The following is a 15,762-nucleotide window of genomic DNA, read 5'->3' on the forward strand; positions in this document are numbered from 1 at the left end:
TACCTGATTTCAAAATCATTTTCATATTTAGAATGGCAAAGTCATGGTTAGCAGTTTGGAAAAAGAAAAAAATGGGGGTATTTAGGGCACTATAAGTTCTATATGAGTCAGTAGGATGATCTGGCAGCCCAAAAACTGATGTGATTTGGAACAAGCAGATCTTCCAGGAGTAAAGAGATGGTAGACCTACTGTACTTTCCCTTTGCCAGACCTCTTGTAGACTTTGAGTTCTGGGTGATATAATGACATTGACCTCATGGTAGTAAAAGGTAAGTAGGAAGGTAACTAGGTAACTAGGCAGGAGTGAAGGCTTGAGTCCATGTCAGAGGAGAGGTTAAATAAAGTGAGTAAGTTTATCCTGGGAAAGAGAAAACTCAAGGGAGAGATGGATTTGGGGTAGAGAAATAATAAAGCCATCTTCAAGTATTTGAAAAGCTGTCATGTGTAGCATCCATGACGTTTATTCCTTTGGCTCTATAGGGAAAACTGGGAGCAATGTCAAGAATTTGTAAATATACCAATTTAGGCTTGGTGTCAGGCAAAAAAAAATTCCTAGAAAGGATGGCCTAAATGTCTTTGTACAGGTTTACATAATAAAGAAGAGAATAGATGTGGTGTTTAGCTGATTCTCATCAGGGAAATGGTTAAATTCAGATTGGAGTCAAGTGGAATGTCCAGTTTTGTTAGATTTTGAAAAAAATGAGAGTGGAAATAGATTTTGGAAAAGCAGGCACTACAATTTGGTGGCAAAAATCTCATAAACTTCGTATCTCCAACATATTACATCAGCACAATATTGGTAGAATTTCTTATTGTTTTAAAAAGGAAGGATAGAAGATTGCCTTGATAAGTTTTTCCATCCACATTCCATTTTCCACTGACTTTGCTACCCCACATCTCAGGTGAGATCTTTTCTCTTTTATATATAGATACTTCAAAAGTTGGAAGTGTGGAATGCAAAACCATACAAGGGTAACAATATTCATTCTTCGAGGACTGACAGATAATCCACAGTTGCAAGTATTTCTTTTTGTGTTTCTGTTTCTTACCTACATTCTGTGTGTGACTGGGAACTTGATCATCATCACACTCACTTTGGTGGATCCCCACCTGAAAACCCCCATGTATTTTTTCCTTCGAAATTTTTCCTTCTTAGAATTATTATTCACAACTGCCTGTATTCCCAGATATCTATACAGTATGTCAACTGGTGACAATACTGTGACGTATAATGCATGTGTCACTCAAGTGTTTTTTATCACTTTCTTGGGTTCGACAGAACTTTTCCTTTTGTCTACCATGTCCTATGACCGCTATGTGGCTATCTGCAAACCCTTGCATTACACAGTGATCATGAACAACAAAGTTTATAACCAACTCCTCCTGAGTTCTTGGGTGGCTGGGCTGGTAATCATCCTCCCACCACTTGGTGTCGGTCTTGAGCTGGAATTCTGTGACTCCAATGTCATTGACCATTTTGGCTGTGATGCATCACCACTACTGAAGATCTCATGCTCTGATACAACTTTAATAGAAAAGATGATTATAGTCTTTGCTATGTTGTTACTGATCATCACCTTAGTGTTAGTGGTTCTATCATATGTGTATATCATCAGGACTATTCTGAGATTTCCTTCAGCTCATCAAAGAAAAAAAGCCTTCTCCACTTGTTCTTCCCACATGATTGTTGTCTCTATGACTTATGGCACCTGTATCTTCATCTACATCAAACCTCCTGGGAAGGAACAGCTTGCTTTGAATAAGGTGGTATCAGTACTTGTGACCTCAGTTGCCCCTGTGATGAACCCCTTTATTTATACACTGAGGAACAAGCAAGTCACACAAGCTTTTAAGGGCTTAATCAAAAGAATCACTTATCTCCCAAAGGTGTAAAGGGCTCCCTAGTTTAAGGTACAAGAAAACATGAATGAGCTTGATTCACCCTCCAGTATAACATCACCATTTTCCACTTCTTGTTAAGCACCACTTCCCAGCAGGCTGGCCATCTTGGCATTATCATTGGAGTTTTTCACTTGACTCCAGAAATATTCATTGCTCAAGGCTTTCTTCTCTCCCATCTACCTTCTAGTTTGAGCAGTCCCATCTACACTCTTGTTTCTGGAAGAACATATATTAGGGAACTTCAAATTGAAACATAGATTCTTACAATGAAAAGCATCCTTAGAGTCATTCATTCCCACCCATTTGATGTTATGCTAAATTCCTTTATTTTTAGTGATAGCCAAACCTGCTTTCCAGATTTCTTGCCTTAATTATATTATATTATATAAATATATAATATTTATTATATTATATTATAACTTGAGGAGTTGGGAATTTAATGGAACTAACATGCTACCTCTACATATAGATGTTACAGTTAAGAGCATATCTAAGTAGCCAAATCATCACTTAGCAAAAGCTATGACCCTTCCAGTCCCACTGGATAGACAAATACTTATTTGATTTTGCTTTGTCAGAATAAGAACTCTGCCTTCCCCTATAGACTTGGATTGTGGATTATCCTTGAATTCTGACTGTCACTTTTTATTGAACCCTGACTCAAATATCCCATATTACTACCCTTTGATATGTACTACTATATATTGTAAAGGAAATAAATTGGATTTGGTGCCTAAGGTCCTGGGTTCAAGTCCCTGTTCATGTTAACCATGGGAAGGTGATATTCCAGGATCTAGAGAGGCTCCTTCTTCCTTCCTCTCCCTAATACCCACAATTAAACTTAAAAATTCACCACTAACTGGAGAAATAAGGAGAATATCCTATAGGATTTTCCACTAAATGCAGGGTTATACAGGACTACCAGAATCCTATAGGAATACAGAAATATGCAAGCTTCAGTAATTCACAAGCATGGAGCAAAGCATCCCCAGGGAAACAGGAGAAGGGAACCTAGCCAAGGGGCAGAGGAGATTCTCCAGGTAAAGATCACTCAAGGCCTTTCCAAAGTCCTGTAGCAAGAGTTACTGCAGTAAATCCAAGCCTATAGTAGGTAGAAAAAACCTACAGCAAACTCTAAACTAGAGGATGAAGAAAAATCATATGGCAAGAGGGAGTACTTAGGCAGAAGCCAGCCTAGAGCAGTTCAGGAGTCCCTTGAAGATGGGATCCAGTTATGGGCCACCACACTCAGGATAAGGCAAAGCTTGTCAATTATCCCACTCAGGAATGTAGGAGAGTAACCTGAACCTAGCACAGGCTCCCTACCCCAGCTGAGACACTGAGGTTGCTGAGATGAGAAAACCATGGAAAACACTAAATAGTATAAGTTATTACTTTGGACAGAGAGATGTCTCAGAGATAAACCTTGAGGAAGAGAACACCCTCATTTGAATTGTAATTGAAACTTTAAAGGAGAAAGTACCTAGATTAAAGGACAGCAAGAGGACCTAGAAGAAAAAAAAAGCAAGAGAAAAAAAGAGAAATAGCTAAAGAAATAAGAATGGTAAGGGAAAATGATACTTTAGAAGAGATGATGGAAAATCTCACCCTGAAAATTAATGCCCTAAAAATCAGACACACAGAAAATATGAAATCAATGAAATAACAAGGAATATTTAAATAAAACAATGAAATTGAAAAACATGAAAAATGTAAGAAATATAATATCAAAAACTATGCATACCCTTTGACCAAATATTACTGCTACTAGGACATATTCCAAGGAAATCAAAGATAAAGAAAAGAACACATATGTACAAAAGTATTTATAACAGCTCTTTTTGTGGTGGCCAAAAATGAGAGTTGACTTTCAACTGGTGAATGGCTGAATGGCATGCTATTATGTAATAAATTAGGAAGGGAATGGTTTTAGAATGACCTTGGAAGACTTATATAACCTGGTGAAAAATAAAATGAGCACAAGAAAAACAATCTACAAGTAGCAATAATATTCTGAAGATAATCAAATGCTAAAGACTTAATAAATCTAATTAATACAATGATCCACCACCACTCAAAGGACTCGTGGGAAATGATACTATTCACCTCCACATACAGAACTAATGGACTCAGAGTGCAGATCGAAGCATATTTTTCCTTTATTTTTCTTCCCTTTTTTCTTTTCCTGGAGCAATGCTAAAGAAGAAATATGATTTGAATGACTTCATATGTTTAAAAGCTATCATATTTCTTGCTTTTTCCAAGGTTGGAAGGAAAAAGAGAATTGGGACCTGAAAATAAATTAGTAAATTTATTAAACAATAAAAAATACTATATTAAAAATGACCTGTAAAACATGTCAAAGTGAGATAATCTAAGAATTGTGAGACTATCTGAAAATCATTACTGTCCTCCAAAAATCAAATCTTCATAGTTTATTTAATTTATAAATGAAAATAGGCCTAAAATTTTAGAACCAAAGGATAATATAAAATAGAGGAAACAATTTTCTGGTTACTTCTTATTGGTTTTTTTTTTGAATAATGTTTCATCCACGCCCCCCCCATTATATGTCAAGACAATTTTTTGCATATTTTAGTTCCAAATGTTTCTCCTTCCTTCCTCCCCTCCCCTCTTCCAAAAATAGTAACCAGTTTGATATAGTTTATACATGTTCTATCAATGTAAAATATATTCCTGATATTGTGGAGGAAGGGATGAGGGCAACTGACATTCAATAATCTCATATTCATCTAAATTGGGAAAAGGAAGATTAAATACAATTATGCAAACCCACTCATAGCCATTTCCCATCCTCCACAAAATCTGCTGCTTTTCTATTATCTAAATATTTTATTTAAATAGAGAAATAGATTAAATATATCAATGTTTTCAGGGAGCCCAATAATTTTTATGTTATCTCTCCTTGACCAGTTTTCCAAGTCAGTTGTTTTTGTTACCAGATATCTTACATTTTCTTCCTCGAGTTTTTCAATCTTTTTGTTTTGTTCTAATATTTCTTGCTGTCTTACAGAGTCATTGATTTCTGTTTGATCTATTCTTGTTTTCAAGGACTCCACTTCTTGCATAAGGCCTACCATTTTCTCTTCTAAATTATCTATTCTACTTCCAATTCTTTCCTCCAGGTCTTTTATTTCATTTTTTATCTCTTCCTTCATTTCTTCTAAGAATTCACGTAGTCCTTGTGGAAAATCCCTTTTTTCCTTAGAATCTATGTTTAGAGTTGTTATGGAATTGCCTTCTTTTGGAGGTTCTCCAGATTTGATACTGGTTGATGTTTTCATATTTAATGTATTTACCTCTCCAGGTTTAGGTTCTGAATTGAAGCTTTGTATTAGGCCCAGGCTATGACCCCTGGTGGCATAACCAACCACGCCCAGGTTCCTTCTTATCTTCAATTCCCTGGGTTCTTGCACAGACTTAAACATCCTGGGTTTAGGCCTCTTCAGATTTTTGAGGTCTTACCGGAGCTCTCTCACAAGGTCTGTCAGATTCCTAAAAAAAAGTGAATTTGAGCAGATCTGAGAGAGTCAGAAACTGCGAGCAGTCTGCTTGGGGCAAATTTCCGAGCCGGGAGACTCTGAAAGGCCGGAGGCACGAACCTGTAGGCTCGGAGAGTGCTCGGTGCGGAGCGGCTCCAGACCAAGGTGGAAGTGGCTGGCCAGGAAATCCACATGGGAGATGGGCTGGGAGAAAGCTGGGTGCCCGAAACCGGCGGAGATCCCCAGGCCTCCCAACACAGGACAGCAGTCGGTGGAAGCGACAAGAGGCAGCACAACGCCACCCATGAAACACCGTCTCCAGAAGTTTGCAGCCCAAACGTATTAAACGTGGCTTCTTGAACTTCCGGGAGTTCTTAATGTCCAGGTAAACAGCTCTAACCCCTCCCCTCCCCACCCAGAGAATCCCTCGGAGGAAAAAAACAAGAACGCTGGAACTGAGCAGAAAGTAGTGGGGCTTCAGTGGTCAAATAGCAGAAGTTCAAGAAGTTCATCAGTCCCAGAGAGGCAGAGTCGGCAGGGGTCAACGCCAGGAGCCCAGACGTAACCTTGCTCCCCCAGGGGAAGTGCCAGACATCAGCTCAAACAACAAACAGCTGAGACCATTGCTGAAAAGCAAGTGCCGGAGAGCACCCACAGGGAGTGAGATGCCAGGGAGCCAGACCCCTCCCCCACACCTCAGGAAACTGAAGGTTATAATTCTAGACTCACAACCCCCCAGAGTAAGAAAGCTGGGACAGAAAGCCCTGAGGACCACAGATAGAAATTCATTGTAAAGCCAGCAAAAGGCAAACCAACATGAAGAAGAACACAAATAAAATGAGGACAATTGATTCTTTTTATGGAGACAGGCAGGATCAAACTACAAATATGGAAGAGGAAAGTAACAATATTGTAGATACATCGGATACCTCAAAAGGTAACATGAACTGGTCTCCAGCCCAAAAAGCACTGCTGGAAGAGCTAAAGGAGGATTTTAAAAACCAAATTAGGGAGGTAAAAGAAAACATGCAAAAAATGGAAAAGTCCCTAAAGAATAAGATTGGCGAAATGGCTACGGAGATTCAGAATCTAGAGAGAGAAAATCACACCCTGAGAGGCAAAATCAACCAATTGGAAAAGGAGACTCAAAAGCAAAATGTAAACACTAACTCATTAAAAATTAGACTTGAGCAAGTGGAAGCTAATGAATCTATGAGGCACCAAGAAGTAATAAAACAAAACGTAAAGAATGAAAAAATAGAAAAAAATGTGAAATATCTGATTGGCAAAACAACTGACCTGGAAAACAGATCCAGGAGAGACAATTTGAGAGTTATTGGTCTACCGGAAATCCACGATGAATAAAAGAGCCTTGACAGTATCTTCGAAGAAATCATCAAAGACAACTGCCCAGAGGTCCTAGAACCAGAGGGCAAAATAGTCATTGAAAGAATTCACCGATCACCCCCTGAAAGAGATCCCAAACTGAAAACACCAAGAAATATTATAGCCAAATTTCAGAGCTATAAACTCAAGGAGAAAATACTGCAAGCAGCCAAAAAGAAGCAATTCAAATATCGTGGAACTACAGTCAGGATCATGCAGGATCTCTCAGCTTCCACATTAAAAGACAGGAGAAATTGGAATATGATATTCCGAAGGGCAAAGGAGCTGGGACTACAACCAAGGATCAACTACCCAGCAAAACTAAGCATAATTTTCCAGGCAAGGCGATGGACATTCAATGAAATAGGGGGATTCCAGCCCTTCCTGATGAAAAGGCCAGAACTCAATGGAAAATTTGATCTCCAAATACAAAACTCAAGAGAGACATAAAAAGGTAAACAGGGGGAAAAACCCCACAAAACTTATTAACCAATAAGGGCACGTTGTTTACATCATTATGTGAGATTATATCATCTTATGTATGTTATATATATATATATATATATATATATATATATATATATACACATATATAAGTCATTCTTGTGAATGGTACAGCTATTATGACAAATGAAAGGGATATACATAGGTTGTGAATGCCTGTATAAATTAACTGATGTAAAGATATAAAATATAACTAAGAGATATAAAGGGAGGGCTATGAGGGGAGCAGTAAGGAGGTAGTAGAAAAGGGTAAATTACACCAAATGAAGTGGCACAAAAACATATTATAGCAGAGGGAAAGAAAGGAGGGAGAAGAGCAGTATTTGAGCTTTACTGTCATCTGATCTAGTTCAAGAAGGGAATAACATACTCTGATAAGTTTAGAAATCTAAGTTGTTCTACGGGAAGTGGGAGGGTAAGGGGGGAAATGGGAGGGGGGTGGTCAGAAGGGAGAGGAGAAGTAGCAAGTGGGTTATGGTAAGATAAGGGAGGGGAATAAAGAGGGAGGGTTAACTGAGGAAAGCGGCGGTCAAAAGCAAAACTTTGTTGAGGAGGAGAAGGGGAAAGGGAGAAATAAAAGCATAAACAGAGGGAATTAGGATGGAGAAAAAGACACAGATAGAAATCATAACCCTGAACGTGCAGGGGATGAACATTCTCACAAAACAGAAGTAGATAGCAGAATGGATTAAAATCATAATCCTACAATATGCTGTTTACAAGAAATGCATTTGAAACAGGGGGATACACATAGGGTAAAGGTAAAAGGCTGGAGTAAAATATATTGTACCTCAGCTAAAGTAAAAAAAGCAGGTGTAGCAATCTTAATCTCAGACAAAGCAAAAGTAAAGATAGATTTAATAAAAATAGATAAGGAAGGACATTATATCCTGCTAAAAGGCACCATAAACAATGAAGCAATATCATTGCTTAACATATATGCACCAAGTGGTAAGGCATACAAATTCTTAGAGGAGAGGTTAAGGGAGTTACAGGAAGAAATAGACAGCAAAACTATAATATTGGGAGACCTCAACCTCCCCCTTTCTGAACTTGATAAATCTAACCTCAAAATAAATAAGAAAAAAGTTAAGGAGTTCAACAGAATTTTAGGAAAGGCACATATGATAGACCTCTGGAGAAAACTGAATACTCATAAAAAGTAATATACTTTCTTCTCAAAAGTACATGGAACATACTCAAAAATTGGCCATGTACTAGGGCATAAAAACCTCACAATCCAGTGCAGAAAAGCAGAAGTAGTCAATGCATCCTTTTCAGATCATGATGCAATAAGAATCATTTTTAATAAAGTACCATGGAAAAATAAGCTAAAAACTAATTGGAAACTAAATAATTTAATTCTAAAGAGTGAGTGGGCCAAAGAACAACAGAGAAACAATTAATAATTTCATTCAAGAGAATGACAATAATGAAACAACATACCAAAACTTATGGGATGCAGCAAAAGCAGTTCTTAGGGGAAGTTTTATATCTCTAAATGCCTACATGAATAAACTAGGGAAAGAGGAGATCAATGATCTGGGCATACAGCTGAAAAAGCTAGAAAAAGAGCAAATTGAAAACCCCCAATTAAATACCAAATTAGAAATACTGAAAATCAAAGGAGAGATTAATAAAATTGAAACCAAGAAAACTATTGAATTAATAAATAAAACAAACAGCTGGTTTTATGAAAAAACCAATAAAATTGATAAACCTTTGGCCAATTTGATTAAACAAAAGAAAGAAGAAAATCAAATTACCAGTATCAAAAATGAAAAGGGTAAGGTCACCTGTAATGAAGAGGAAATCAAAACAATAATTAGAAATTATTTTGCCCAAATGTATGCCCATAAATTTGACAACCTTAGAGATATGGATGAATATCTACAAAAACATAAACTGCCCAGGCTAACAGAGAAGGAAGTGAAATTTCTTAATAACCCCATATCAGAAAAAGAAATTGAGCATGCCATCAATGAACTCCCTAGGAAAAAATCTCCAGGGCCAGATGGTTTTACATGTGAATTCTATCAAACATTTAAAGAACAACTAATTCCAATACTTTGTAGACTATTTTGGAAAATAGGTGAAGAAGGAGTCCTACCAAATTCTTTGTATAACACAAATATGGTACTAATACCCAAACCAGGTAAAGTTAAAACAGAGAAAGAAAATTATAGACCAATTTCTTTAATGAATATTGATGCAAAAATGTTAAATAAAATATTAGCAAAAAGATTGCAGCAATTCATTACGAGAAGAATACACCATGACCAGGTGGATTTATTCCAGGAATGCAAGGCTGGTTCAGTATTAGGAAAACTATTAGCATAATTGATCATATCAGCAACAAAACTAGCAGAAACCATATGATCATTTCAATAGATGCAGAAAAAGCCTTTAACAAAGTACAACACCTATTCCTATTAAAAACACTAGAAAGCATAGGAATAAGTGGAACCTTCCTCAAAATTATAAATAGCATCTACCTAAAACCATCGACAAGCATTATATGTAATGGGGATAAACTAGATGCATTCCCAATAAGATCAGGGGTGAAACAAGGATGTCCATTATCACCCCTATTATTCAATTTGGTACTAGAAACATTAGCTGTAGCAATAAGAGAAGAAAAAGAAATTGAAGGAATTAGAATTGGAAAAGAAGAAACTAAATTATCACTTTTTGCAGATGATATGATGACTTATCTAGAGAATCCTAGAGAATCAAGTAAAAAACTACTTGAAATAATAAACAACTTTAGCAAATTTGCAGGATATAAAATATACCCACATAAATCCTCAGCATTCCTATATATTACTAACCAAGCCCAACAGCAAGAGATAGAAAGAGAAATTCCATTCAAAGTTACTGAAGGCACTATAAAATATTTGGGAGTCCATTTGCCAAGACAAACCCAGGGCCTATATGAACATAACTTTGAAACACTTTTCACGTGAATGAAATCAGGTCTAAATAAATGGAAAAATATCAGTTGCTCATGGTTAGGCCAAGCTAATATAATAAAAATGACAATTTTACCTAAATTAATCTATCTATTTAGTGCCATACCAATCGAACTACCAAAAAATTATTTTGCTGAGCTGGACAAAATAATAGCAAAATTCATTTGGAAAAACAAGAGGTCTAGAGTATCTAGGATATTAATGAAAAGACATGGTAGAGAAGGTGGCTTAGCCACACCAGATATTAAACTGTACTACACAGCAGCAGTCATCAAAACTGCCTGGTACTGGTTAAGAAACAGGGATGTGGATCAGTGGAATAGGATAGGTACACAAGTAGGAGAAATCAACAAGTTTAGCAATCTACTCTTTGATAAACCCAAAGAGGCCAGCTTCTGGGCTAATGATTCACTATTTCACAAAAACTGTTGGGAAAATTGGAAAATGGTAGGGCAAAAACTGGGCATAGACCAATATCTTACACCATATACCAAAATAAAGTCAAAATGGGTTCATGATTTAGGAGTAAAAGCTGACACTATAAGTAATTTGGGAAAGCAAGGAATAGTTTACTTATCAGATTTATGGAAAAGTAAAGAATTCATGACCCAACAAGAGATAGAGAGCATTACAAAATGCAAAATGGATAATTTTGATTATGTCAAATTGAAATGTTTTTGTACAAAAAAAGCCAATGCAACAAGAATTAGGAGGGAAGCAGAAAATTGGGAGAAAATCTTTGCAACTAGTATCTCTGATAAAGGCCTCATTTCTAAAATATACAGGGAACTGAGCCAAATATATAGGAATACAAGCCATTCCCCAATTGAGAAATGGTCAAAGGATATGAACAGGCAGTTTTCAGAGGAAGAAATTAAAGCTATCTATAGGCATATGAAAAAATGCTCTGGATCACTACTGATTATAGAAATGCAAATCAAAACAACTCTTAGACACCACATCTCTCCTGTCAGATTGGCTAAAATAACAAAACAGGAAAATGATAAATGCTGGAAAGGATGTGGGGAAATTGGAACATTGTTGCATTGCTGGTGGAGTTGTGAGCTGATCCAGGCATTTTGGAGAGCAGTTTGGAACTATGCCCAAAGGGCTATAGATATATTCATACCCTTTGACCCAGCAATACCACTTCTAGGGTTGTATCCCAAAGAAATCACACAAGCGGGAAAAGGACCCATATGGACAAGGATATTTATAGCAGCAATTTTTGTGGTAGCCAAGAACTGGAAATCAAAGGGATGCCCATCAATTGGGGAATGGTTGAACAAGCTGTGGTATATGAAGGTGATGGAATACTATTGTGCCATAAGAAATGGGGATGATGCAGACTTCATAACAACCTGGAAAAACCTACACGACATAATGCTGAGTGAGCGGAGCATAGCCAGGAGAACGTTGTGCACAGCCACAGATATATGGATTCCGTGAGGACCAACCCTGACATACTGTGCTCTTCTCAGCAACCTAAGGGGCAAGGACAACTCCAGGGGACTCACGAGGGAGAATGCTATCTTCATCCAGAGAAAGAACTGTGAAGTTTGAATACAGATCGAGGCGTACTACATGCTCGCCTTTTTTGCTTCTCTTTTGTTTTTGTTTTTGGGTTGTTTTTTTTGGTTCTGTTTCTTCTTTCTCATGATTCAGTCCATTGGTCAAAATTCTTCTCCACAACCTGACTAGTGCATAAATTAATTCAATGCGATGTTAAGAAAAACAAAAGTGGCAGGAAGGTCTGTAAAAGATTAGGTCAGTTTTAATAATCTCATCCTTATTTATGATTTTAAGAAGATGTTTTGTTAACTGGTCATGACTTATGTGATATTGACCTGACAAATTCAAAATATGTTTTTCAAGTGAGGACTTTTGAATCAAGCTAACATACTCCCAGTCCACTATTTAAGAGTTGTCCTATGTGTTAGAACTCTGCCCTGCGTTATGTGACCAGCCCATAAATATTCATTTAATTCAACTGAATTCATTACTGGATTTAAAACAAAAAAAAGTTTCAGGCCAATTATAAGAAAGAATCTATCTTATCTAATTATGCCTAAATATAATGTATGTAAAATATATATTAATATATGTAATTTTTTTTTTTGGTGAGTGTGGTGGCAATTGGGGTTAAGTGTCTGAGGCTGGATTTGAACTCAAGTCCTCCTGACCCCAGGGCCAGCACTCTATCCACTGCATCACTTAGCTGCTCCTATGTAATTCTTATGCTAATATTAGTTAACTAGACTGACTAACTAGATTGGCTAGTATTTTACTAGATCACCGATAATTGCTAACAATCATCACTCCTATGGAATCGCACTGAAATGATTAATACTGATTGGAATAAAATAGGAGTCCAATAAATCATTTTTCTCAAGAAAAAATAAATAGAGAAATAGATTAAACTCAAAAGGGAAATGGGATGGGACAAGGATAAAGAGAGGAGAGAGAGCAGTTTAAAAGAGAGGTTAGGATAGGTAAAGGAATAGCCATAAATAAAGGAACATAAAAGAGAGATAAAAATATCAGAAGAAAGAGCAAAAAACAAAAAAACCTTTGGGTTAGGGAGAGTCCAAGGGGAAGAGAATAGCTACAACAGAGAGAATATAGGTGGATTTAAAAAAAAATAGATCACAAATTTCAAGCAAACTCTTTTTTATTACATTCTTTCTAGTAAAGGGCGAGGGAAAGTGATGGGAGAGGGAAATGTACAAGAGGAAAGGCAGATGGAAGGGCACAAAATTTTTAAATAAAATACTAGCAAATGGACTACTACAACAAAATATGAAAAAGATTATACATGATGGCCAGGTTGGACTGCTTCCAGGAATACAGAATTGATTTACCATAAGAAGACTATACAAAGAATAAATTGTTAATAATATAAACAATAAAAATCACATGAGTGGGATAGATAAGACCTTTGACAAAATTCAACACCTGTTTCTGTTGAACACCTTAGAAATCATAAAAATAAATGGTCCTTTTCTTAAGTTAGCAAATAAAATCTATTTAAAACAAAAATCAGTCATTAAATGTAATGGAGAAAAGTTAGAGGGCTCTTGAATATGATCAGTGATAAAGTAAGGATGTCTATTATAACCACTATAAATTTTAGTAAACTGGTTTTTGGTAACATTCACATTTTTATTACCTTGATATGATCAAGACCAGGCTACACAGTGAATACCCCTCCAATTACTTCAGTAATTAAAAAACTTCCCCATTTTATATTTACATTTTGATAAGTCTTGACTGCTGCAGAATCAAGGGAGAAGTTAGTGATGAAGGAGAAGCTAAAGATCTTATTGGCATAGCTTTGAGCACCAAGTAGACTCTACATAGTGGTCTAGATTTGTGTTAGGGCATTAAAGGGAAGCTGATGGGCACGTTAAGGCGTGACTGAGGTCAATATTTGGGTGTGATTGGGTCTATGACAACAGACTGCATGTGAGGGACATGAAGTAAGACTGAAAGTTAATTATGCAATTCTCCACTATCTGATAAACTTGGGCACCAGCTGAGCATGAACTTTGTGGAAAAAAAAACAACAAAAACAAAACCCTTGTCCGTACTGGTATGTGAACATAACAGGACATAAAAAGGCATGAGGGAAACGATTGTCTATAGCGGAGGTAGGGAGAAGGAAACTTCAGAATGTCATGGAAAATAGGGTAATTGGGTTATTACTCACGTTGCTCTCAATTTGGCATGTCCCAAGGAAACCTCATCAACTCCCTCTGGGAGTTCAGATACATGAACCCGTAGACAATGCAGGAACTAATCATAAGATGTCAAATTCTTGTCCCAACATTGGACTCTTACTGCTATATGCCCAGTCTGTGTCTGATGCTGTTGTTTATCTCCCAGTCCTTGTGGTCACTGGCTCCATAGCTGCCTGGTGAAAGTCTCTTGCCAAAGTTAATCATACGGAGGATTCATTTGTAACTATTGAACTTGGGCCTCTAGGGGTCATTTTGTTTGTGCCTTCTGTGGATCAGCATGGAACCACAGTAAATTTAACAGATAAAACAATTATCTCCTGTTGTTAGCATACATTTTGGAGAGAATCTTGCTTCCTTGCCCAGGCAGGTGATACCTTCTATTATACAAACAAGACAGAACCTCAGAGACCCTTCTCTTTATGATGGCCCTGTCTTTCCTTCACTTGCATAAAATGCATGTTAATATATTTTACCTTGATAAAGATCTCTGATTCAATTTCTGTGGCAAGTTAGTTGCTAAAGGGAGAAAAGCCTAGGACAGGAACCTGGGGTATTCTAGAAAGTGTAAATCTAGAAGTAACCATTCCCAGGACTGCCCAACAGTATAAGCTTGTCTGGATGTCCACATATGCTTCTCTACTAACATATTCCTGCTGAGAATAGAGTCACATTTGGCCAAAAACAAGCATTTGTTAAGTGCTTACTATAATTCCAAAACTATACTAATCACTGGAGATCTAAAGAAAGGCAAAAGAATAGTTCCTGTCCTCTAGGACCTCACATTCTAATGCTCACCAAGGACGCTTAGGGTCAAACTGCCCAGTAAGACATGAAGCATTTCCAGTAATGTAAGTATGAGAAGAGTTCTCTTCCTTTTACATAGCTGCGAGAATGGAATGTGTGTGTGGCCCTTTCCACAACAAAGGGGCACAGAGTTAAAAACAATCTCTTTAATAGTTATTGTGGATGTTTCAGAGAAGAAATTAAGTCACTATTGAGATCTTCCTTTTCTTCTGCACCACATCCCCTTTGACTTTTTATCTTTTGATGAGATTGGGATCACGGGACCATCTCCATACATTGTGGATTTCTTATGTGATTTGAGGGTAGACCTTCTCAAAAAGATACCACTCCCACTCACATGGTATATACAACTTGAAGTGATATTGTAAATATTTCTTTTCAATATACAAGCTTCCTGTTTCAAAATATGAATATTCCATAGGAAGTTTACATTTTATTTTATGGGTCAGGCTTTAAAACGGTGAATTAATTTACAGACTCTTTTCATTAAGGACACTGAGAGAGTAGAGCTATTGATATAGCCCTGTATGGAGAGTGGGAAAGTAAATGAGGGGTGACCCTTAATGTTCAGGGCTTGGTAGGTAAATAAGTATGAAGAGCATGGGCTCCTGTTGAATAGGGAAAGGGCATATAGGAAGATCAGGGAGATGGTCCAAGAAAGTCTCTACTAGGCCACAGGTCTTAGTAAGAGAGTCACTCCCTGTGTAATCTTTCCTAAAGCATATGAGCAAATATCATCACTTTTTAAATCATAGTCTAGCCAATTTAATCAACATTTCTTGCTGTGTCCCAGGCCTGGTAATGGACAAAGTTTTGTTTTGTTAACTGAACGCACAGCAGGAACTGACACAAAATATCTGAGCTGTAAGACAGGACCCTCAGTTCTCCAGACTCAAGAAACATCATTCAGGGATTTTCATGGGAAATATTATATAGCAACCAAGTAAAATC

The 15,762-nt window shown here is 37.0% G+C and overlaps 1 protein-coding gene across 1 annotated transcript; it reads left to right on the plus strand.

Moving 5' to 3' along the window:
• Window positions 1–954: 954 nt before the first annotated feature.
• LOC118851596 (olfactory receptor 6C2-like) lies at window positions 955–1,893 on the plus strand. Its single transcript, XM_036761097.1, has one exon. The coding sequence runs from the start codon at window positions 955–957 to the stop codon at window positions 1,891–1,893; it is 939 nt and encodes a 312-aa protein (XP_036616992.1).
• The last annotated feature ends 13,869 nt before the right edge of the window (window positions 1,894–15,762 follow it).

This window comes from Trichosurus vulpecula, chromosome 5 (assembly GCF_011100635.1).
Source record: "Trichosurus vulpecula isolate mTriVul1 chromosome 5, mTriVul1.pri, whole genome shotgun sequence".
NCBI classification, from domain to species: domain Eukaryota; kingdom Metazoa; phylum Chordata; class Mammalia; order Diprotodontia; family Phalangeridae; genus Trichosurus; species Trichosurus vulpecula.